Below are 24,918 nucleotides of genomic sequence, written 5' to 3'. Positions count from 1 at the left end.
GCATCTTTTTTCTAGGCATTTAATTATGTTGTTACTTATGTTTTAGTTTTGTTGACAACTAAACCATGATGAGTTGTTGCCACAATAAATAAAACTAAGACGAAGAATGATGTAGGTTCTCTACCACCACTTGTAGTATTTCCACATGAAAAAAACACCTATGATAGCTACCAAGAATGTACTCACAACATGATTGTAACATCCGCAACTGTGGGATTTCCAATCATGGCCTGAACCATAGACCTTGCAAAAAAGTCCCCCGTTGTGTGTTTTATAGTGGTCGTGGACTCTTTGGTACAGTTACTAACAATAATGTGTATGTTGTATATAGTTTAGGATTCTTTTTTTTTACCTGTGCAATGCCTTCGAGACGTTTGGTCTCACCACTAGTCCATCATCTAAAATCACTTAGGCCAGGTCCGTTTTGTCCCAAATCCATTGGGATTGAGGGGATTAAATCGCCTACAAGTAAAAATCTTCCTCAATTCCTGTGGATTTAAGATAAAACGAATGGGGCCTTAAGGTGTTCTTTGAGTTCTACCACGACTTTTTGTATGAAAAAAACCTAATTTCATCGTTCAAAGTGAAATTTCGAGATGAAGCCAAACCCAAAGTGCAAGGGTGACCTGGAATTTTCCCTTCCCCGTTTCTATAATTAATAACAAGACCTCGAATCTCATGCTATTTGTCCACTCCAGAAATTGTACAAAAAGGCCCCCCAAACCAAAAGGACACCCTTGCACAATCCAAATTTACAAATAAGACCCTCCCCTCTCGAAGCGTGCCTCCTCCTGCCGTCCTGCGACTGCGGAGTGGCCGTTGTTGCTTCCCTTCCACTCCCACGGTTCCACCCCGCCACCGTTTCCCCCCTTCCTCCTCCGCCACCACAGTGCCACACCGCTCCTAACCCTAATCCGCGCGAGCCAAACCCTAGCCGCAAGATCCGCTCGCCGCATGCGTCTCCCTTCCCGGCGCCGGCGCCGGCTGAGCTGAGCAGGACAGGCAGCTCCGTTCAACGCCGCGGGCGGCGGGCGCCGTTGCAGTTAAAGCCGGCGCCATGGGCTGCGTCTGCGGCCGCCCCTCCGCCTTCGACGACGGACAGTGCCGCGCGACGCCTCCGCCGGCCGCGAAGCTCTCGGCGGCGGTGAGGAGGGAGGAGGAGGCGCGGAAGCAGCAGCTGCAGCTTCAGCAGCATGCGAGGGCAGGGAGCGGGAGGGAGGAGGCGCTGGAGAGGAGACGGGCGATGATGGCGATGGCGGCGGCGTGCCAGGTGAGGAGCCCGGTGCCGAGGACGGTTGAGGCGGAGCAGGTGGCCGTGGGGTGGCCGCCGTGGCTCGTCGCCGTCGCCCCGGAGGCCGTGCGTGGATGGGTGCCGCGCCGCGCCGAGTCGTTCGAGAAGCTCGACAAGGTAGGACCTTCTTCGTTGCTTCGCCCCTGCTACTTTGTTATCTTCGCATTTTGCTCTCGCTTTTCGCCTGTGCCGGAATCTCAGAACAGTAATAATCTGTGAAATTATGCTGTAAATTTTGAGTCTTTTTTGTGATTTCTATTGCTAGATGAGAAGATAAGTTGAGGTACTGCTCTCTGTGAACAGATGGGGAGCAGTAAAATTGCGCGGTAAATGAGGAAATGTTACGTTTTACATGGAATATATTTCCAGCGACGCGGAAACAATTTGATATCGCGAGATCTTTTCATTTCTTGGATTCGTTTTTGTCTGTCTGGCGATGGCAGCTGGGGACGATAGGAAATAGTAACATTCCGTTATCAGTGAGGGATGCCTTTTGTGTTGGATGCGAGAATGCCGTGGCATTTCCTTTCTTGTGGACATTTTTGTTAGTTTCAGTGGACCGTGGAACCTATGAATAGTGTAGGCATTGCTAGCAAGCTTTTGGTAAGAATGCGCCAAAAGTTTGGTCTTTTACCAGGAATGAAATTAAACTGTAAGACTACTGCTCTTCGTATTTCTTCTGCTTTTTTCCTGCAAATGTTGTTTAATTATAAATAATAAAATATTCTGCTGAGAGCAGCAAAGACTGTTCATCTCTGCTAAATTTCTGGAAATAAGGCGGTAATATAACAAAGAGTAGTGTTCTGTTTACCCTGTTCTGGATGGATACTTTAGGTCTAGACATTGGACTGTGAAAGGCAGGAACTGATATTTGGCTTAAATACTTCAAACCATTTCTAGAATTTAGGTTTGGACCGAGTTGTTGAGATCATGTGCTCAGATGTGTTCATGAGTGTTGCCAGGGGTAGCTCTGATGAAATTAATTCACTGTGAAGATCGGCACATGTAACTTTTATTGCCTTGGAAATTATTTTCAATAACTGTTCTTTTGTTTATTCAGATTGGTCATGGTACATACAGTAATGTTTACAGAGCTCGTGATCTTGAAAAGCAGAAGATTGTTGCTTTGAAGAAAGTGCGCTTTGATAATTTGGAACCTGAGAGCGTGAAATTTATGGCAAGGGAAATCCTCATTTTGCGTCGACTTGATCATCCAAATGTTATCAAGCTAGAGGGTCTAGTAACGTCAAGGATGTCCTGCAGCTTATATCTTGTTTTTGAGTACATGGAGCATGATCTAGCTGGACTAGCTTCTTTCTCTGGAGTAAAATTTACCGAGTCTCAGGTATGTAGTCATATTGTTGTGGTCCTTAGTGTATTCACCTGTCAATATTCCTGCTACTATCTTAGTCTCAGAGAGATAAAGAACTCGGCAACATTGCTTGGTACAGTGGTAGTTAGTAACATTTTGGAAATGAAGTGAGAACTAGCTATTTGTATGAGCTATGGTCAGTACATACTGACAATAAGCATCACTAGATGAAGTGTTCCATGTATACCAGTCTCATTAAAATAAAAGAGTTGGCAACACTATCTGGTAGCCGGTATAGCATTTTTGAAATGAAGTGAACTAGCTATTTGTATGATCTATGGTCAGAACATGCTGACGATAAGGACCACTGTTGTCCAGGTAAAGTGTTACATGCAACAGCTCCTCCGTGGTCTTGAGCATTGCCACAGTCGTCACATTCTGCACCGTGACATTAAGGGTTCAAATCTCTTGATTGATAACCGAGGCATATTGAAGATAGCAGATTTTGGATTAGCAAGCTTCTTTGATCCTGAACAACGGCATCCTTTGACTAGTCGTGTTGTCACGCTATGGTATAGGCCACCAGAGCTCTTGCTCGGTGCCACCAATTATGGTGTTTCTGTAGACCTCTGGAGTTCTGGCTGCATTCTTGCCGAGCTATATGCTGGCAAGCCTATCATGCCTGGTAGAACAGAGGTATGCTAACAAGCTCCCCTCACACTAAGTGAATGCTGTAAGAGAATATCTTCAGTAGTTATATTTGTTTACAAAACTAAGTTGTTAAAGCTTCTCCACTGTTTCTAGGTTGAGCAGTTGCATAAAATATTTAAACTCTGTGGTTCACCGTCAGAGGATTATTGGAGGAAATCTAAGCTTCCCCATGCCACCATTTTCAAACCACAACACCCGTATGCAAGGCGTGTACCAGAAACATTTAAAGAGTTCCCTGCTCCTGCTCTGGCATTAGTAGATGTTCTCCTCTCAGTAGACCCAGCAGATCGTGGAACTGCGTCTTCTGCATTGCAAAGTGAGGTATACCAATTCCCTCTTAAACCTTTCTCCAGCAACACAAGACATTTATTTTGTGTTTTCAAACAGGCCATTCTTTTTTATGAGACGTGCTGTTTCAATACTCATTTTGTTTGCACCATTTGAAATATTCTAAAATTTGAATTTTCAACATGGCGGAATGAACTTATCTTGTGTTTACCAGTCTATACTCGATAGTCTGGCAATCAGGAAGTAGTGGGTAGCACCATACATTTCTATGGTCATGCTTTTAATCATATTGGAATAGCCAGTTTTATCCTTGTATTATCAAGTAATATGCCCAAAAGTGACACTTATCATTTCTTTTCTATTTCATTCCTCCTGCCTTAAATAATTAGCTATGAACCTATTGTTGTGTCTGTAGTTTTTTACAACAAAGCCATATGCTTGCAATCCTTCAAGCTTGCCTAGGTATCCCCCAAGCAAAGAGTTTGATGCAAAACGTCGGGAGGAGGAAGCTCGAAGGTAAGCACAACCAACTTGCTGTTCGCATTTTATCATCAACCAAAGACAATTCTTAATGAGGCATTGATCTTTATTGTTTCCTGTCGGAAAATTACATAAGCACTTCACTAGGTCATGGAGCACAAAACTTATCTTTGTCGACCTGTCAAACTTATATGAACATTATTATATTTTTCACAAGCACATGAACATATACTACCTCCATTTCACAAGATCCATCGTTCACGATACCTTTCTACACCTTTTGCCATTTGTACCCATGCTGTGATAGTTGGAAAATTGAGTTACTAGAGTGAGTCATGTAACAGGGGCAGCAATTGTTACTTTTTTTCTTGATGTTACATCTTGTCGTTCTCTGTGCCCCAAGGGACAGCTGTGAAGCAGAGTGATTAGGTAGATCTGCCAATCCTCACATTCTTTTATATACTCCCTCCGTCCCACAAAGGATGCAATTCTAGAACAGTGCTATGTTCAAGTATGTCAAGTTTGACTAAATTTATATAAAAAGTTACTACTATTTATCGTACTAAATAGGTACCATTAGATTCATCGTGAAACATACTTTCATAATATACTTATTTGGCATCGTAATCATCAATATTTTTATCTATATATTTGATCAAACTTTAGGCACTTTAACCGAGAATGTACCTAGAACTGCATTCTTTTTGGGACGGAGGTATTATTACGCAACATTCCATCCATGGATGGTGCTTCCCCTACAGCTACACAGGATTAACATTTATCTCTCATTTTTCTCATGTATAATTAGCACGTCCTGTTTTCTAGACCTGCACGACTTGTTTCATTTTTTTCCTATTTCCTTTAGTCTGTTGCCTGCTTCCATCTTTTTCTATTTAAATTTTAACACTTACGTGAAAGGCAACCAGCTTGCTGTCATACTGCAGTGCCTGCATTTCTTTTGTACTGAATCATAGCCATTAACTTTTTAGGCAAGGTGTTACTGGAGGAAAGCAACATAAACATGACCCCGAAAGGAGAACTAGAGAATCAAGAGCAGTCCCTGCCCCTGATGCAAATGCAGAATTAGTGTCATCATTGCAGGTAATTCTCCACTTGTTGACACTTTCCTGAATAGTCCTTTTTTATCTTTAGCTTGGAGATGCATATGCACTTGTCTTGTCACTTCAAATCCATAAGTAACCTGTATTGCCTGCTGCATGAATGTCTTTGATTTCAGAAAAGGCAAGCCCAAGCTAATACCAGGAGCAGGAGTGAGATGTTCAATCCCTGCAAAGAAGACTCCGCGTCTGGATTCCGAATAGAACCACCCCGGCCAACTCCTGTTACTGAGTCTTCTGAAGACCCACAACGTGCCTACCCAACCAGGATCTTCCATTCTGGTCCTTTAGTTAATCAGAGCCGAGCCATCAAAGGCTGTAGGTGGCAAAAATGGTGAACTTCAGGTCCCTGGTGTTACGAATCACCCTGTGGTTGTGTCAACAAGATCAGGTCTCCGAACGGACGATAGCAGCAGGACAATGGTTGCTCAAGCTGAAGCATTTGCTCATGGGCGGAGGCTTGTCGGAGTCCATCAACTGAGCATTTCAGTGACAGTGGGAAGTACGATCAAGTGTTCCCGAAGAAGGATGACAGGAACATCAGGGCTTGATGGAGCTATTGTAAGTAATGTCCTGCCTGAAATGCAAAAGGATGGAAAGCTTGATTGTCCTGTTTCAACCATGGTTATTGCATTGTTCATTCAGAACTGTAGTTTAACATGCATCGCGAAGCTCAAATTGTAGGTTAACAAACCCAGTTATTAGGTCAATGAAACATGAAAAAGGGGTTTAAATGGAAACCAACCTCATTTATTCTGCTTCAAGTTCATTATTAGTACTTTTGGAAGAAAAAACTGACCATTTTATGGCTTGACATAACAGGGCTACGGATCGAAAGGCAACAAGATCCACCATTCTGGGCCCCTGACCTGCCCTTCAGGCAATGTCGACGAGATGCTGAAGGAGAACGACCGGCAAATCCAAGAAGTCTTCCGGCGAACCCGGGTGGAGAAGTCGAGAGCGAGGAGGGACCATGGACATCACCAGGACGGCATAAGACCCGGCGATTTCGGCGCCATCCCTGTCTTCCCTTCCAGCCGCTCCAGCTATCAGGCCATGCAGCAGTGAGGCGCTCGAACAAGAGTTGGAACCTTCGAGTTGCTTGGTCCCGTGCTGTTTTCGGGGGGATATAGACCACACCGCTATGCTATGCTATGTACAGGGAGGATGAAAGCAACACCCGTGTAGTGGGCATGTGTATTGGAGAGAGACTGAAGGAAAGAGGGGAGGTGATTTGTTTATTGGCGGCGGTTCTGAGTGTCTCGGTGACCAAAGTCATGTATCGTCAGGTGGATTCGAAATGTTTGCTGCAACTGCAATGCGATGGTAGGTGTATCTCAGGTCGCCAAATCTTAAACTGAAAACCCAATGTATGTATGAGTCAAAATTGGCCACCAAGAGCTTTTTCACTGTGACGATGCCACCAAATCTCTCAAAAGCCGTGCTGAGACTTGGGAGCTTTGTTGAATCAGTTGTTATTCTTGTAACCTTGTTGGCGTGGATGGAACAAGTCTTGGCTTGGTAACTTTGTGGTAGGTACATATGCTGATCTTTTCCATGAGATGCTCAGTGATTGGGACGAAGGGCCTCGTGGCATGCTATGTTGCAAGCTGCAAGGTTTCCAGTAGAATATGGATATGGATTTTGTTGCCTGCTCCTGCATCTCCCGGCCTCTGGAATCGACTGCTCCTACGAGGCTACAGGAAGTTGTCTGTCGGCATCACCAAGTCCACCTAAACAATCGGCACGAGCTCGGGCGACCGTGACCTGACAACGACGGAAACCCCCGTCCTGGGCCGTCTTGCCGTGCACGAGCCGGACTTGTGTGTACGCACGCTACGCTATGGCTGAAGCCTCCAGCCCCGACGACCACTCGACGCCGGCCCGCAGCCTCCGCCTCGGGCCTCGGCGTCGCAGGGGTTGCGTCAGCCAGCGCGACGGGCGGCGATCAAGCGACGCCGGCCATGTCTCTTCCACTTGCAGAGCAGAGTTTCAATTCGTCGCTCGACCCCACCCGGCCGCCGGACCACGAACCGGCGGACGCCATGCTGATGCACACGTCCCTCCCCGCGAAAATGCTTAGCGCGCAAGGGTCAGAGACGATCGTGGCCGGGTCCTGGGCTGCGAGGCTTCAGCGTACAAGGGTCAGAGGAGACGAAGACGCGCGTGGACGAAGGCAACAAGCCGTGTAGTGCAGAGGTCAGCCTGCTCGTTTTTTCCTCACTTTCCACTGGCGGGAACGGCGACCCGTGGACGCATGTCCACAAAACCTAGCAGGGGACGACGAAGGACGGATGCACACCGACCGAGTTCAGTCACGTGCGTCTCCCCGTAGTACAGGATGCTGTAAACTATGACGTGATTCACTGAAATTTGACTTATGCTGATTTGTTGCGAGAGAAAAATACTATTCGTTTGCTAAAAAATATTGCTGAACTAGTTCAAGCAAACAAAGACCTAACTTTTTTCTGTCTCTAGTTTTATGCATTTGGAAAGCAGAAAACCGAAAGAGAGTTTAAGTGCCCCGCAAATTATACCTACGTGAGTGAAAAGCAGCGTCCTTTTAAAAAATAGCTTCAGATTCCACCCGTTTGGTTGATATTATGTTTTTTTGTGATACAAACACTTTTCAAGAAGCTCAAACAAATACATCTTAAATTTAGATTTCCTATTATCTTTCAGTTACATATTATAATAACCGCTAAATAACTAAATTGCGAAATGTTTCTTCTTCCTTCGTCGCCCACGACCATCTTATGGGGATCCAATGGATCAGACTCATTCTCTCCCATGCATGCATGCACAAAGAGTAGCATGTCCAAGCACGGCCCGAGTCCGATTCCGAAATGAATTGGAGTACAAAGTGTTTCTATGGTTCACCACTTTCTCCCATGTGTATACGAGTTAAGTGTTCAAGCATGGTGCAGAGTTCGATTCTAAGACAAATTCGAACGCACGACACGATCATTGATAAAATCTCTAAACCTTCGGTACCCATATGAGCTAAAGCAGCACATGTCGAGACACAGTATGAAGTTCGATTCCCAGACAAATTGAAACACATGATATGATTGGTAAATAAATCTCTAAGTCACAAGTTGTCCAAATAACCATGCAACAAACTAAATGTTCAGTTGCAACTCACGGGTAGATTTACTAGTTAATATTACTAGCAAACAAGCCCATATGTTGCAATGAGATTTACAATTTGTCACGCGGTGCTCATGCCAATAATAATGAGCTAGCTATTTTTGTTGTATTAGATTAGGCTTTGTCCAACCTTAAATGAAACAGTAAATTCTAGAGCAATAAAGGATTAATCCCATATGGAAAATTAATATGAGATCGACTAAAACTTAAACATATGGTTATTGTATGCACCTGTTTTATTTTTTTTCAAAATGATGGAAGACTAGCCATACATCTGCATACATGTCATGACGTGAAGGGGCTCAGGTGATCAAGCTATGCCATAAGTCGTGTGCCACCGATGAAAGTTTTGTAGCTCCAAACTCAACTCCGTTCGGCTGGCTGAATTTTGACTGAAACTGGCTGAAAACACTGTTCTGGCTGAATTATTGTGAGAGGAAAACATTGTTTCGGCTGAAAAAGAAGCCGAACAAGCCGGATATGGGGTAAGCCGAACGGGGCCTAAGGCGATGAGTGAAGGGCAAGTGATGGGTGAGTGGATTTTGTGAGAAACGGGAGAAAGAAATTTTGGCTCTTTAATACTAGACTAGGAAATGTGTCCCTGTATTGCAACGGAACCCAATATGTATGGGAATCAGATTTCGTATCATCATTAGATGCATGCAATTTGTTCTAACTCGTATGAGTGCGGATCATGAGTCCGGATCAATACGAGATATGTAGGGGGCGACCCAATACATATTGGAAGTCAAACTCTGGATTCAATGTCGCTAGACGCAAGTCGTTCTAACTCGTATGTGTATGGGTTATGCGTCCGAGTCACGAACAAGACACGGAGTGCCCGGGTAGCTAGGGGAATTGAAGTAGACGAAAAAATGGATGGAGAGAAATTTTGCCTCTTTAATATAGAAAATTATGGATTATAGATTATATAGGTTATAGATGTAGATTATAGATAATAAATTATAGATTATAGATATTGATATTGATATAGATTAGCACCCGAACCTTATAGGTTAGCAACTAGTATTTGGAAATTGGTCGTGGATCAGGATCGAGACCTAGCTTAGCTATAGGCGTATAGATGATTGGTATGTCGCTAGCAGTAGAAGGAAACACGATAAACCAACTCCATGCATGGATCGCCCAGGTACACACGATTACACAAACACACCGCGGTGGCCTGGATGGCATGGCAATCCGCCGCCGCAGCCGAGAACCCGAGACAGGTGACTAGCGGGGCAGACACGTCCCTTGTGAGGCACTCAGATCTGTGTCAGGCATAGGATAAGCAGTGCCCTAAAAAAAGAAAGGCATAGGCATAGAATAAGCAGCGCCCTACAAAAAAGAAAGGCATAGACTAAACAGAGGGAGGAAATTAAAAGGCTGTTCAGTTTCTTGGCACACCAATAATGACAACTAACAAATATATTCCATCATCGTTGATGTCAAGAGAGGCACAAGGCAAAGCAAATCTTTAATACGCCTCACACAATAGGTAATCTAATCTGCCTGTTTATTCATTAACCATTATTTTTATCTTTGTTCTGGTGTCACAACCAAGGGACTGAAACTGAATTCGCAATGATATACTAGTATGTATAGATGTCGATGATGCTGACAGATGCAACAAGAATAATGTGTGCCTGCGTTGAAAAAAGGGAACGCAGGGTACGGTACGGCGTGCGTGGCCGGTGTGCATGCATGGCATCGGCATCGCGGCCGGGCTGGGTTGCGCTGCGTACGGGAGAGATGGAGCACGAAAGGGACGGGGCGTGACCGGAGGGTCGCCGGGGACGTTACGAGCTCGCCGCGTTGCCGGGGGCGTTGGCCACTTTGCCATTTGTTTATCCTCTCCCGTCCCATACAGAGGCCTACGCCTACCTATATATCGCGTGTTTGCCCTCGCGACATCCCTGCAACCAGCAACCGTTTCTCCGAGAAACCTGCTCGCCTCTCCACGCCATATCTATCATCGTCGTCCTCCTCCTCCTCCTCCTCGCTCCTAGACTGGATCAAATCCTGGCACATCTGTCTCTCTCTCTCTCTCTCTAGGTCAAGTTGATGAGCGATTCAGACTTCAGAGTAATTGCCTGCATCTATCTGTTGTTCTCTGTCAATCTCCAGGTCAGTGGGTAGGTGCCCGGGCTGTTCATCCGTTGAAGCGGTCTCGGATTTGTCTACTGGTCAACAGGAAGGCAGTAGTATTCCGATCGCAATTGCTGTGTGTGGTGTGTTAAATACGCGGCCGGTCTTGCCTGCAAAGGTCTTTGGGGTTGCATCAGCGTCGTCGTCGTCGTCGTTTGATCCATCATCCTAATCTCTTTTCATTTGTTTGCCAGCACGTAACCAGCTCTCTTCTCGACCCATCCAAATCCCTTGCAGACCCAAAAAAAAAATCCAAATCTCTTGCTCCCTGCCCGGCGGCCCCAAGAATTCGATCTCCAGTTGCCATTGGTTGTGTCGTGGTCACCCTCGTCCGATCCCTACGACGATTGTATAAAGCTGCCAAGCTCATCATTGGTGTTCGTCAATCGCCGGTAAGCACCATCGTCATCATCCAGGGCGCCCGGGCGTGAGACACGCAGCCGCAGCGGCGGCCGTAGGCGCTGTAGTGTCCGTCCATCGACCCAACAACAGATCGATCGCGCGCGATCGGTAGCTGTTGGTGGCGCCTTGCACCGAGCGGCGGCAGATCGTCGTTGGGCGCCATGCACGCCAACAACGGCCGCGGCGACCAGCACTCGCCGAGGTCGGCCAAGTCGGCTTCCCCGCGCGGTGGTGGCGGGGCCGTGGGCGGGGGTGACCATCATTACTCCCCGTCCGCCAAGACCCCTCGCGGCGGCGGCGCAGGAGCGGCGTCGCCGACGAAGCTGCTGCCGAGCAGCGCGGCGTGGTTGGTGGACAGCCGGTGGGCGCTCTCGGCCGCGCTGAGCCTGCTGCTGTTCCTGGCCGTCGCGCTCGCCACGACGTCGTCCTCCTCGTCCTACCTCTCCTCGTCGTCGTCCTTCTTCTCCTTCCTGCCCGCCACCCGCGCCGCCGACTTCGTGGAGGGAGAGCGTGCCGCCACCGCTGAGCCGGCGGCCAACGACACGCCGACGCCGCCGCCCGGCGCCGGCTTGCCGCGGCTGGCGTACCTCATCTCCGGGTCCAAGGGCGACCTGGACCGGCTGTGGCGCGCGCTGCACGCGCTGTACCACCCGCGCAACCAGTACGTGGTGCACCTGGACCGCGAGGCCCCCGTGGCGGAGCGCCTGGAGCTGGCGGCCCGCGTCGCCAACTCCACCGTCTTCCGCCGCGCCGGCAACGTCCACGTCATCCGCCGCGCCAACATGGTCACCTACCGTGGCCCCACCATGGTGGCCAACACGCTGCACGCCTGCGCCGTCCTCCTCCGCCGCGGCGGCGCCTGGGACTGGTTCATCAACCTCTCCGCCTCCGATTACCCGCTCATGACGCAGGACGGTACGTATATGCATACGTATATATAAATTTTATAATATATATACATATATATAAGCATGTCGTCGCCTCGTCGTCGTCCTCCTCCATGCCCGCGTGATCGAGTACACACACACGGTCAAACGGGTTCACCTACGCTAATGCATTTTGCATTATATTATTTATATATATGTACAAAAGTTTCATTGACGATTTGTTTACCAACGGATTGAATGTTGAATTGACTGATGGCAGACATCCTGCACGTATTCTCGACGGTGCCCAGGAACGTCAACTTCATCGAGCACACGGGTTACTTAGGCTGGAAGGAGTGAGTAGCTCTCTGCATCTGCAGCTCAACTGTTCGATGAAATGCAAAGGTAGCTGAAGCTGACTGCCATGCTTCATACTTGCAGGGGGCAGCGGGCTCGGCCTATGATCGTGGACCCGGGGCTGTACGGCTCCAAGAAGCAGGACCTCTTCTGGGTGACGCCGAAGCGGGGGCTGCCGACGGCGTTCAAGCTCTTCACGGGCTCCGCCTGGGTGGCGCTGACGCGGGACTTCGTGGAGTACACGGTGTGGGGGTGGGACAACCTGCCGCGCACCCTGCTCATGTACTACACCAACTTCGTCTCCTCCCCAGAGGGCTACTTCCAGACGCTGCTCTGCAACGCGCCGCGCTTCGTGCCCACCGTCGCCAACCACGACCTCCACCACATCCAGTGGGACGTGCCGCCGCGCCAGCACCCGCACCCGCTCGCGCTCGTCGACATGCCCGCCATGCTCGCCAGCGGCGCCCCCTTCGCGAGGAAGTTCCCGCGGGACGACCCCGTGCTCGACGCCATCGACGACGGACTCCTCGCGCGCCCGCGCCCCGCCAACGGCACCGCCGGCGAGGTGGCGTTCGTGCCCGGCGGCTGGTGCGGCGCCGACCCCGCGTGCCGGGCCGTGGACAACGACTGGGTGCTCAGGCCTGGGCCCGGAGCCGAGCGCTTCCGGAGGCTCATCGACAGGATCGTCAGGTCCGAGGCCTTTCCCAACAGGCAGTGCAAGTAGTCGACATGCATCATGTGTCATGTGTGTGTGTGTGTACAGGAAAAAAAAACACCAGCCGATTTGTACTCATGTAGTGGACTGGAGATGATCATAGCTCACCTTTCATATAACAAATACACACATAAAAGCAAACATCCTGTTAGTGTCAGTGTCAGCCAATTTCAGAATCAGAAAACATCTTGGCATGTTTGTGTGAGACCAGGTGTGAGACTACTGAATGGCCCATAGCAAGCATTCTCTTCTTCAACTCTGAAATGGTGTACTGCCAGAGAGCAACAATGCTCAGGTTTTGGACCCAGTTTCTGCTGTCTGTCGACAGGTTGTTTGGATGTTAAGGTTTTGAGAAACTCTAGTATCAACAAACTTTAGTTTGAGAAGCAAAGAGACATGCAAAACCATAGTTTTTTTTTTTGAAAAAAATGGAGGCTTAACAGTTTTTAAAACTCCAAAAAAGACTACTGTTTCAGTAATACCATGGTTTCAAAATTATAAAGTTCGTTCAATCCAAACAATTCATGACGCTCCAAAACCAAAGTATTTTTACAAAACTATGGTATTGTTATAAAACTCCAAAAGTACTTTGCATCCAAACAAGGCAAATAAGTATTCATGGTGAATGCTGCAAACTGGACCTAGAATTAACCCAAAGTTTCACCAAAGACAGACTATACAGCAAAACCAATGGATACAAAACCGGTTTCAGAAACACGTCTGAACGCAACAAAAAGAAGAAAAAAACGAAAACAATTAAACTGTCGACATAACATGGCGAAAATACTATGATTTGTGACCTCAAGGATAATGGAGCTTTAGTCAGGCAGCCATCAGATGTTGCTGTCTCAGATATCAGCATCATGGCAATAAGCACGGCAGGGCAGCTGATAATAGAAGGGAAGGGCGCAATAATTGTATTAGCATACGCCCTTTCCCAAAGACAGGCCTCAAGAGTCAACTCTGCATATGCTTTTCCTTTTGCTTTCACCTCAACGAGTGAGGGGCACATGCTATGGTATCATGAGAATAATAACCTGCAGGTAAATTTAACAAGGAGAAAAAAAATGCAAAAGCATAACCATGACAGCTACTGTAAGATCTATATTGCAGATCAGCGGATACACAGCTACGAGCATCCCTAAAACACTGGTTCCTTGAATCAAGGATCCTCAACAGGTCTAAACTACCGAGCATACCCAACCTGACAAAAACTACGGCTGCAACGATGCTATAACTATAAGAGCCTTGGTTACTCAGGTGCTATGCGTCGGTTTCAGTTTCTGAATCCACTGCATGAGCCGCTTCTTGGGGTCCTGGCAGGTGCCACTCTTTGGTGTGTGGGTGCAGCCACCCTGTGAGAGAATGGAGTGGAACTGTTCCAGGACTTTCACAATCTGCCAGAAGTTGGGCCTCTTGTCAGGCTGCAAGGCGCAGCATTGCTCAATCAGGGGTCTGAGGGCCGATGGACATTCTGGAGAAATTGTTGGCCTCAAGTTCTGGGAAAAAAAATCAATCATGTAAGAAATATATTTGCCTCGACAGTCACTGTGCCAAGAAATTCACTTCAGTTGTAATCAAAGCAAGAAAAAAATCATTACCCTGTTGGCTACTGCGTAAGCCACCTGGAAAGGGCTCAGGTTCTCGTAAGGAATTCTACCAGACACCATTTCCCACATGAGCAGTCCGAAGCTGTAGACATCCACCTTTCGGTTGTATGCCTTTTGCTTGATCATCTCAGGTGCCATCCACCTGTAAGTGCCTTCATCCTCCACAAGCACATCACATAAAGTCTCCTCACAGGCAATACCAAAATCAGCAATCTTCACACAGAAGTCCTCGTCAAAGAGAATGTTCTCGGGCTTAATGTCACGGTGAACAATCCCTTGAGAATGTATGTACTCCAAACCACGGGCAATATCGAGAGCAATGGATATGGTTTTCTCAAGAGGGATGGGGTGGTTCTCTGTATTATTTAGGTATGACCTTAATGATCCTCCAGGAAGGAACTCAGTAATAATATAAAAGACTGGTGGGCATTTATAGGCTGCTACAAGCTGCATTAGCAAAAAATTGATCAGAGAAGGGTGGTTGCATTACAAAGCAATCAACACTACATGCAGTTGAAATGCATTATGCGTAATTGGTAAGATCATCTCATTACAAACAATCCATACAAAGACAAACATATATTGATAAATACTCTGAGCAGTTGAGTACACTAACACAGCAGTTCCAGTGTTCCTAAGAGTGGGAACACCAGCTTAATTTGTTTCTAAAAATAGTGGGGGCAACTTCACAAGCCATAATCAGTAGCACTAATTTAAACTGATCTCAATAAAATGGTTATAAGAGTGTAATGTAAAATCCGCACATGCACTTGTATATAACCATTTAGCAGGAGACATAAGACTAAAGACACAATGCAGTGATTGACAAAACTAATCACATTCTTGTTAACTGTTACCTTGATCACATTCTTGTGGTACAGGTGAGACAATGAATTGATCTCACTGTTATACTGCTTCTCAAGCTTTGCAGCCATCTTCCCATTGTCGTCGTCATCAGGTTGGCGGATAAATTTAATTGCAACTGGCTTATCATCATAGAACCCCTTGTACAACCGGCTATACGCTCCACTAGCAAACCTGTGCCCAACGAGCAGCTTGGATGGAACAAGGGTCCAATCAACTGTCGTCTGCACCGCCTGGTTCATTCTAATCATCTGTGCCCTTCGATCATCAGCAGCGTTCACTGCACTAACCCTCCTTCCACCACTGTATTTCCTTGTCCAAGCATTATCCTTTTGAGACTTGTGCTTACCAGATACCACTGGAGTTGAGCACCAATCAGGACTTTGACCCATATCAGAGACCTGCCTACCAAATGATTTGCCATATATACTCTTTTCAGATCCTCTTCGCTGTGGAGGAGGGCTTGCAAACCTCTGGCTGCTAGACTTTGCTTCCTTGAACACTCCAGAAGGCAAAATACTAGGAAGGGGGGACTTTGATCTTGGTTTGGGCCGAGGTCCATAAGCCTTTTGTGGACCATTGCCTTGATTTGAGGGTGCCTTGTTCAAGTAACTTAGGAGCATCATTGAACTCGGGCTCTTGACCAGGCTCCTTGCTTTTGGAGTCTTGCAACTCTCTGAGTTCATCGGGGGGCTTGAAGGAATCTCCAGGCTCGCCCTCTTGGGCTTGTTGACCTTGTCCCTATCAAGCTGAAGCGGGGATCGGACTAGCGGCAAGCTAGCGCAGTACTTGAATGCAGTTCCTGTATCTTCATCATCCCGATCAACGGGCATCGATACAGACTTCTTCATATTGATAAATTTCTGCAGTTTCCGCTCAACATCCTTGCTAAGCGGAGCAAAAGGTAGCACCACATCTTTGCTAACCGGAGCGACAGCTACTCTTCGAGGATCGACTCTAGTGTAGACAGTATGGGAGAACTTGGTCCTAAGCCATGAGTTCTGCTCCTCCATAACGGCAAATAAGGAAGCTAAGAAGCACTGACTCGAGTGATCAGATTCCAACTTTGGAAGTTTGGATCCATAGAAACCACATGTTGAATTGGAACTTTGAGGAGGAAAAAAGGAGTCTGCTAGCTCGAAACACCAACAGAAGCCCGCAAACCAGGAATCGCATCAGCCCCGCTTCCTTGGTCCATCTGCAGTCGAATTCTTGCAGCAAGTTGTGAATCAGGCTGATAATCTACAGAGGTGTAGAGCTTGCCCAATACAGAGGAATGGATCCTGGAACTTGAAGAGCTTGGTGGAGGATCCAGTAGTCACCATACAGGCTTCCCAATAATCCTAAAATACAGCAACAGGGAGGCAAAATTGTAAACTGAACCGGTTGAGCAACGGCCACTATTATATTGGCAATTATTGCACTAGAAAAAAGGCTAGTTCAACCATAGCAAGTATCCAATACAAGATTCAAATAATAGACATCAATAATTCAAAATTACGGGCTTTTGACTCCTTCTCGTGTCATTGGGGGTCCCGAAAAACAGGTGTGAAACGGGGTGCAGACGCGTTGAACCATGAGAAACTGCAACAGTATGAGGATGACCGGACCAAGCACGACGACGTCTGAGAACACTGTTGAATTACGCCAGACTGCGTACATAGATCTATCGTTGTCAAGTCTATCCGTGACTTTTCATGGGACGCCATATCAAACAGTGAGCAATTTTAGCAGTAAATGCACAAACGAAGAACATCTTCTTATCCATCCAATTCAGAGATCAAGACTTTTATTTCTTTCCATAAGAAAAAAAAAGTCTCTAAAAGCCACCTTCAATGTAAAATCGACAGGCAAATCGAAAATATTTCAATCAAATCCATCGAAAAGAGGAAAAATAATACTTGCGCCGATCGAAAGCATGAACGAAACGCAAACCTCGAACGGAGTTGCGCATCAATGGCATCGAAAACCGAGGAGTGTAAACGCGGTTGCCCCAAGGAAAACCAATCCGGAGCACAAAGGTGGAAACTTTCACGACAGCCAAGCAACAACAAGATCGCGAAGGAACGATGAATCCTCGTCCAAAAGACTTGCCTTTTGAGAAGGAAATCGATCAAAACCTACCCCTAAGAACTAAGCTGGTATGAAGAGCACTAAACACCTGGAACAGTCATGGAAGAAGAACCCCCACACCAAAAGAAAAATCTCGCGTGCTGGCAGCACCAAAATCGGAGCTGCGAGAAACTAACTAACCTTCCAGAGATCGCGGCGGGCGGATGAAGCGCGCGGAAAACCGGATCAAAATGCCGGGCTCCCACCGCTCTTCCCGCTCCAGGTAGGCGCGGCCAGGAGCAGGAGAAGCGGATCGAGGAGGAGCCGGGGGGTATCAAGAGCGCATTGAGGGCGCGCACCAGAAAAAGGGCCCGTGCGTGGTACCGCGCACCCTGTAAACGCGGCCTCGTGCCGGTGGGCTGGGACACGTACGCCGCTCCCCGCACCGCCGTACGGGCTGCCTGTTGCTGCTCTCCCCTCTCTCCTCTCTCCTCTCTCCTCTCTCTCTTCCACCGATCTGCAACGGACGCAATGGAGAGGGGCTTTGTTGAGAATGTAGCGAAGCGCAGGGGGGCTCGTATCGTATCCGAAGCGGAAGAAGACGACGACGAGGAGATTACGGCAGGGCGGGGGCGGCGCAGGCTGCAGAATTCGAGGGCGCTGCGGGTTTGTTTTCTTCTCTTGCTGGGCCCTTCTGCGCAAATACGGATACGTTTTGGGCCTGTTTGGAAATACTCCTACTACGGAAAGGTAGGAAGCGAGGGCATTGATGTAAATGCAGAAAATGTAGAGGGTGCAGTGAGATTTCAGAGGAGGAGGAGTCAATGGCTGAATGGAATGGAAAACTGGCTGCAGGGGCAGCCAAGAGATGTTGCTTTTTTTGTGTGGTGGAGTGTGGGGCAGGGCAGGGCTGGGGTGAGAGGGACTGCAGAATTGGAGAATGTCAAGCTTTTCATCACATAGAGAAAAAAAAAGTGGCTAGGGTTTTTTTTTACTCGTGACCTCTCCTTTTCCACATTCTTTGCATCCATTATTGGTGCTTAGGTAGGGATCCACCATCAGTCTGTTCATTTGTTGATTTCAGTCATGGCTTATTAGTCAATCAATATTGTTTTTCTCTCACAATAAACCAGCACCGGCCGAATTTATCAGCACAGAAACCAACTAGCGAACAGACCGCATGGCTAGGATTTAGTACACCATGCTTTGTGTTGTTGTCTCTTCTCACACTTTGTACTAATTCATTTCATCCACTCAAGCATCAGTCCGGTTCGGCTGGTAGAATTTTGACGAAAAACACTGTTCTAGCTGAATTGTTGTGAGAGAAAAACACTGTTTCGACTGAAAAAAGAAGTCGAACAAGCCGAATATGGGATAAGCCGAACGGGGCCTTTGTTTTGGTTGGGGTTTTCTTTTAGAACTGAAACCATTAGATTTTTTTTTACAATATGCCCAAGTGCCAGTATTTTATATACCCGTGTTTATGTTGACACGCCAGTAATCTCTATCTGTTGCTCGAGAGCTTTTTTTTTTCTCTAAACATAATAAATAGGGTTTATATGAAAGTATTTGTTTAGAGAAACACGCCGGTATTTTTTTCCCTATTTATTTGTTTATATGAAACACGCCAGTATTTTATAAAGGAACTCACGACATGTGTTTATATGAAAAAGAAGCTCGATGGATGTCACTAGGATAGTAGCGGGCAACTGTACATGACAAATTTGTATAAGAATCACGGACTCTCTACAGTAGAAAAAGGCTTTATCACATTTAATTTTACACGGTGTTCGATGCATATCTTCCACCACTATTTTAGTATTTTTTATTATGTATTTTAAAGTACCCTACAATTATAATTTTAGTACAAAAATTTTAATAGAATTTTACACATATAACCTATTGAGATCTGTTTTTATTAAACTTTTTGCTATGAATGATATGTCTTCTTCTTTATGACAAAGAGAGTATTACCATATTAGATTAAAGAAGTTAGCGGATCAATTTGGCATGATAAAAAAAGGTGACTGAAATATAGAGAATCACAGTGAGAGCTTGCACAAACAACCTTTGCTCACACACGCAGACTTTTCTACCCAGGTCTGGTTTAGATCGAGGTTAGGAATCAGTATTTGGCACTGTAGCACTTTCGTTTGTATTTGACAATTATTGTCCAATCATGATCTAACTAGGTTCAAAAGATTCGTCTCGTAATTTACAATCAAATTATGTAATTAGTTATTTTTTTATCTACATTTAATACTCCATACATGTATCTAAAAATTTAATGTGATAGAGAGAGAGTGAAAAAACTTACAATCTAAACGAGGCCCTAATGAGAAGACAAACAGCAACTACGTACACGATTCCGCGATCGCGTACGGGTGCCATTCAAGAGAGAATACTCAAATCCTTTTTCCTTTCGTAGCCTGCAATGTTCATGTATTTTATCAACTATACTACAACTGCTACTGTAAAAAACACATGGCTACGGAGAATATTGTTGTACTACTTTGACTCAATCCCAATCGCATCTCATCAGGCTCTAATTAATTGCTCAATCACATGCTTAATTTTAGGGATCCCAAAACTGCTGGGACACCGGAGTCGGAGGTGCATCAGCTCAGGTTCAGCAGCCCCAGAGATTCGCGCTGCACCGTTCACACCACAAGGTCCATGCCACTGAAGATCCCAGCTCGTTCGTTTGACTTTGGCTTTCCCCTATCAGCCCAGACATTTTTCTATGGCCTGCCCGGCCTTGTCTCACCTCAAATGAGGAGGAGAACAAAGAGGCAACCACTGCTGCTGTCTGTTTATGTTTGCTGCTCAGAGGAGTACGCGTCCGTGTGTGCCTCCATCCCAATGGCCACTAGGCAGAGTGGCAGACAGTGCCAAAAGGCTGATAGATCCTGAAGAATTGACAGTTTTCGGAAATGGACAATTGACAGTTTCAGAGGATGAAAATCTTGTGGCAAGTGAGATGCTACTGCCATTTGAGGATCGGAAGCGTCAAGCCACGTGCGCTTCTCTTATAATCCATACTTTTCAACTTGTTTTTTTTCAGCCGGAACATTATTTTTTTCTCACAACAAATCAGCCGGAATAATGTTTCAACTTGTTTTTTCAGCGAAGCGAAAGGGGCCAAAGATGACCAGAAACGAGGAACGGAGCTCCTCTCGGTTTTTGGTCTTCGAAATTTCCGGCCACCCCTCGAAGTTACTTGTCAGGGACCAATACTAGGGTACCCGAAGAGAAGGAGCTAATAACCATCAACGGTTGATTCATCCGAGCGTTCAAGGGCGTGACTACACCTCTTGCTGGGTTCCGCCTCGTCGGACCACCGAGGGCAGGGGCTCCGCCTCGTCCGACCCCCAAGGGTTGGCTCCGCCTCAGTGGACCCTAAGGCCGTGGGCTCCGCCTCGTCTGACCCCCTAGGGTCGGCTCCACCTCAGCTGACTCCCAAGGGCTGACTCCGTTTCGTCCGACCCCCGAAGGTTGGCTCTGCCTCGCCCGACGTGTGAGGGCCAGCTCCGCCTCGCCCGACGTCCGAGGGCTGTCTCCGCTTCGACTAGCTCCCAGGGGTAGGCTCCGCCTCGGTCGACCCCTGAGGGCTAGCTCCGCCTCGCCCGATCCCTCGAACATGGTTCTTAACAGAAGCTCACGTCGCCACCAACCACTACGGGCCAGAAGGTACCACTCAAGGCTAAACTTCTGGAATCCTACAGGGAGCGGTCACATCTCAGCATGACCCATCCCCACGATATGTCATTCCAGGGAATTCACATCGCCCACAGTGATGGACGCGTGGTCACTGTGTTGCCAACTCCTTGCCTGACCACCATCCAACGTCAGTCAAACCGGCGTCAGTTGATCGGCACTGTACCGCTGGCCCCCCGCATGGCTTTCTGTCAGGGGACCCTCTAGCCATTCCGTCCGCTCGGATGGGACAAAAGACAAGAATGGCGCACGACGCCCGCACATAAGCTGCAGCGGCCAACAGGACCCCGGTACGACGCCGCTGCCACCATGATCTATAGGGTCAGCGGGACCCACGTGAATAGGAGGACAGTGCACCCACGGAAGCCTTATTTCTCTTTTTCCTCCTCCCTTCGGTGGTAAACCCTGGCTTCCCCTTGACCTATAAAAGGGAAAGCGGGACATCCTACTAAGGGGGGCGATTCATCAGACAAACATACCGCATCACACCAGAGACTTGGGAGCTACCTCCCTTTCTTGCCAGTTTGTAAACCCTCTACTACAAACTCAGTGCTAGTAACACGAGCAGCTCAAAACCGGATATAGGGACATTCGGCCCGAACTAGTACAATCCTTGTGTCCTCTTAGCACACCATCCGGGTCAGACGCGCAATATAGAAATTTATTGGCCGGTGCTTACTCAAAACATCGATAGTTGTCGCGCCAGGTAGGGGCCTTTTGTGCGTTCTGACATTAACACCAGGCCTCAGATAGCTAATCGCAACGTGAGCTAGGTCTCGGGCGTACACGTGCGTTTCGGGGACCTAGACTTCATCATTACGACGGAGGGAGAGTTGGTGCGGTCTTCCGCTGCCATACAACCTCTCATCTTCACTGGCCTCGACGCAATCGTCGAGGTGCCTGAGAAGCTGTAGCTACCTACAACGGAGGTTCACGCCCTCGGAAGCAACCAGCCCCTTAGCCTTGACTACGGAAGGCCACACACCGTGGGTTCGGTGCACGAGCGTCTCGAGCTCCACCGCAACGAGCGTGACACCCCTGACACTCGTAGACATGAAGCACCCTCAGAACAACCCAATGAGGGTGTATAGGTCCATCAGGCCCAATAGGGTGGTGGGCAGCACACCACGGTTCTAGTACATGAGCGTCTTGGCCTCCACCACGATGCTTGCGACACCCTCGATGCCCGCAGATGTGCCTACGGCGATGCCAAGGAAGGGGTAGCCATGGCTACCATCCACATTGTGGCGGACGCTATAACAGCGGTGAGGACCAAAGCCCAAGCCCCGACTTGATGAGACCTCATGCCTTTGGCCGACATGCCCTCAAGGGAAAGACAAAGCAGGACGAGGACGCCAACGAAGGCGCCTCTAAGCCTCCCAACAAAAGGAAGAGCAAGTGGCGGTGCAGGAGCTCGCTAGTGGCCAACGCCGACCACACGGGGGGGGGGGGGCGGAAGCCCACGAAGGGCACCCCGAGCCACTTCGAGAAGCTGCTTGAAGGGCCATGCCCGAACCATGCCTTCCCCATCAAGTACCTCTACAAGGACTACGTTCTCTTGAAGCGATTCTTGTCTAGAAGCTCTAATAAGGGGGAGCATAGGATGGAGCCTAGCTAGACGAGGCACGCGACATCGCCCTTCTTCGCTCGGCCAAGTACGCAAGGACCACCACAAGCTCTCCCCGTCGTAGGAAGGACCGCGCGTCATCACAGAGATGCTTCGGCCAGGCGCCTACGAGCACAAAACCATCAATGACGAGGTCTTCATCAATCGCCGGGAACATTAAGCAGCTATGTCACTTTTACCCTTAATGAACGCATATTTTCTCTTATTATTATTAGTTTCACTATCGAGCTCTCTGATCTTTTGTGACACCCTACCCTAGCAAATGCGCGGAGGATCAGGGCCTCACTCGGGAACTAATAAGGACATATCTATCCGGTAGATAATCTCTACGTCCGACCCTTTCTTGTCAATTAATACCCAAAAGTGAAAGTTTGCGGAAATAAACCCTGAGTAAAACTGGTTCGGACCGTGAGAAACCTACGCCCAGCGGCTACGGCGCCTTGGCTCACCTAGTAGTAATCAGAGTTTCTTTTCTGCACACCCTGGGCTTTTTTGGCCTTAGCCACGGAAAGGGCCGATACACTTTAAAAATCTACCATCCTAGCAAACATTCTCAGTGCTCGACCCTGATTTCACGTTAAAACCTAGGAGCTAGGTTTATGGGAATAGGTTCTGAGTATAACTGGGCGAGCTTTCGGGAAACCTATGCCCCAGCGACTACGGACGTCCCTGCTCACCATCATGATCAGAACTGGCTCACCCGCATCCCGAGCTTTATGTGGCCTTAACAACAAAAAGAGTTGGAATGCACTAAACTTTTTATACAAAAAGAGGAGAACTAAAAAGTTGTTTGCTATAGCGAAATTTAAGAGCTTGTCCATTTGTTACAAGTTCCCCTACCTGGTTTATCTACCTAAACTAAATTCTCATGCGGGATGTTCTCATCCTCTATTTCCGTAGGAAAACCTTGTCCCAGCTGGTAATGCAAGTCAATTGGAATGGCTTGACCGATGCCTATGAAACGGGTAGGGAGTAGTAGGAATGCCCCATGCGGGTCGTGCTGACCCTATCACGAACAATGGAACCAGATCCCGCTCAATCATATCCGGTAAGAGCTTCCTAAACCCATCACTCTTATCATTAAGATAAAACATGTGCCTAGGTCAATCGAAACGGCTCCAGGAAGCTACCGGAAGATGAGCGTATGCCTATCCAAATCTTCCCCCCGAAGGATCCACCGAGCGATGGTTCACCCTCAAAGGCTACCGGCCACCGTAGGTAAGTGGGATACGAAGCTAGAAACGCTCCTACAGCCCATTAAAGCCTAGGGGTTCAAAGGCTAGCCCACCAGTGGGTTCACAACCGCTCCAAGGCACCCTAGAGTGAGGAAAGGTTAAGGATGGGCCCACTAGCGGCCAATACCTAAGGCGCATGAAGCGCCATGGGCATCCCGACCCTCGTTTTGAGTCTTGGATGATGCAAGGTCTATGGTTTTTCCCTAAAAGAAAGGCATCGAGCCCTAGACCGGTCGAATGGATCCGAGAACTATATGGATTAGCCACCAAGAATCTAGAGTCAGTCACCAGTTGACCTCGAACTGGGCCCTCGTAAAGAGGATGCCAAGGCTCCACTCGAACAAGCCCATTAACAACTCACCGAGCACCGTGCTCCATCCAATGAGGAAAGCATGGCATGGCTCAATCCCTTTGTTCTAGTGAATGGATGCATGAGGGACGATGACTGCAAGATGAACTGACCCCCTAGCTGGACCCCTGCTATGCGCAGGGGCTCAGGGGCTCAACATCGCAAAGAGACCAAATACGTCGTCGCAAACAAATGATGAGTCACCTCCAACTATGGAAATCGAGGGTAGGGTAACGCATGAAATACGACCAACCCCTATCGAGCCTCATAAGGCTCGGGGGCTCGAGCCGTCGGACCCTAAATCGGGAGACCGGGGTTTGAAGGCCAACCCATGAAAGGTCTGAGGCTGCCTCACGTCAAACAAGAGCCAGGGGAGAAAATGGAGATGAGCCCCAATGGCATTCGCCCGACCCACCTAGAAGCGGACATGGTCATCTCAACCTTCTCATTCAATCCTAGTTCCCCGTCGAGCCCATAGAATCCCCATTGAGGGGGCATCTATTGGAAGGCAGGTTAAGGAGTAGTGAAACACACATGAAGGCTCTATCAAGCCCATCGCGAACAACAAACCTAGATTCCACTCAAACATACCCATTAGTGAGTTCACCGAACGGATCACCTGGGCC

At 47.9% G+C, this 24,918-nt stretch overlaps 2 protein-coding genes and 1 pseudogene across 3 annotated transcripts; 2 read left to right on the top strand and 1 right to left on the bottom strand.

The window, feature by feature from the left end:
* Positions 1 to 770: 770 nt before the first annotated feature.
* LOC136449427 (probable serine/threonine-protein kinase At1g54610) lies at positions 771 to 6,598 on the top strand (annotated as a pseudogene).
* A 3,282-nt stretch (positions 6,599 to 9,880) lies between these two features.
* Positions 9,881 to 13,043, top strand: LOC136449429 (beta-glucuronosyltransferase GlcAT14B-like). The gene is made up of 3 exons (XM_066449455.1): positions 9,881 to 11,815; positions 12,047 to 12,122; positions 12,208 to 13,043. The coding sequence occupies exons 1-3, from the start codon at positions 11,062 to 11,064 to the stop codon at positions 12,845 to 12,847; spliced, it is 1,470 nt and encodes a 489-aa protein (XP_066305552.1). The 5' UTR covers positions 9,881 to 11,061; the 3' UTR covers positions 12,848 to 13,043.
* Positions 13,044 to 13,333: 290 nt separating this feature from the next.
* LOC136449428 (serine/threonine-protein kinase STY13-like) lies at positions 13,334 to 17,992 on the bottom strand. Of its 2 annotated transcripts, none has more exons than XM_066449453.1 (4): positions 17,566 to 17,992; positions 15,306 to 16,655; positions 14,440 to 14,895; positions 13,334 to 14,337 (listed from the first exon to the last, which is right to left on the bottom strand). In XM_066449453.1, the coding sequence occupies exons 2-4, from the start codon at positions 16,323 to 16,325 to the stop codon at positions 14,095 to 14,097; spliced, it is 1,719 nt and encodes a 572-aa protein (XP_066305550.1). In that variant the 5' UTR covers positions 16,326 to 16,655; positions 17,566 to 17,992; the 3' UTR covers positions 13,334 to 14,094. The 2 variants fall into 2 exon arrangements, with proteins under 2 accessions (XP_066305550.1, XP_066305551.1); XM_066449454.1 differs by lacking the exon at positions 17,566 to 17,992 and adding an exon at positions 17,248 to 17,508.
* Between the last annotated feature and the right edge of the window lie 6,926 nt (positions 17,993 to 24,918).

This window comes from Miscanthus floridulus, chromosome 5, assembly GCF_019320115.1.
Source record: "Miscanthus floridulus cultivar M001 chromosome 5, ASM1932011v1, whole genome shotgun sequence".
NCBI classification, from domain to species: Eukaryota; Viridiplantae; Streptophyta; class Magnoliopsida; order Poales; family Poaceae; genus Miscanthus; species Miscanthus floridulus.
Note: the sequence above shows the minus strand (reverse complement) of the source record. Positions and strands in the feature narration are given on the sequence as shown.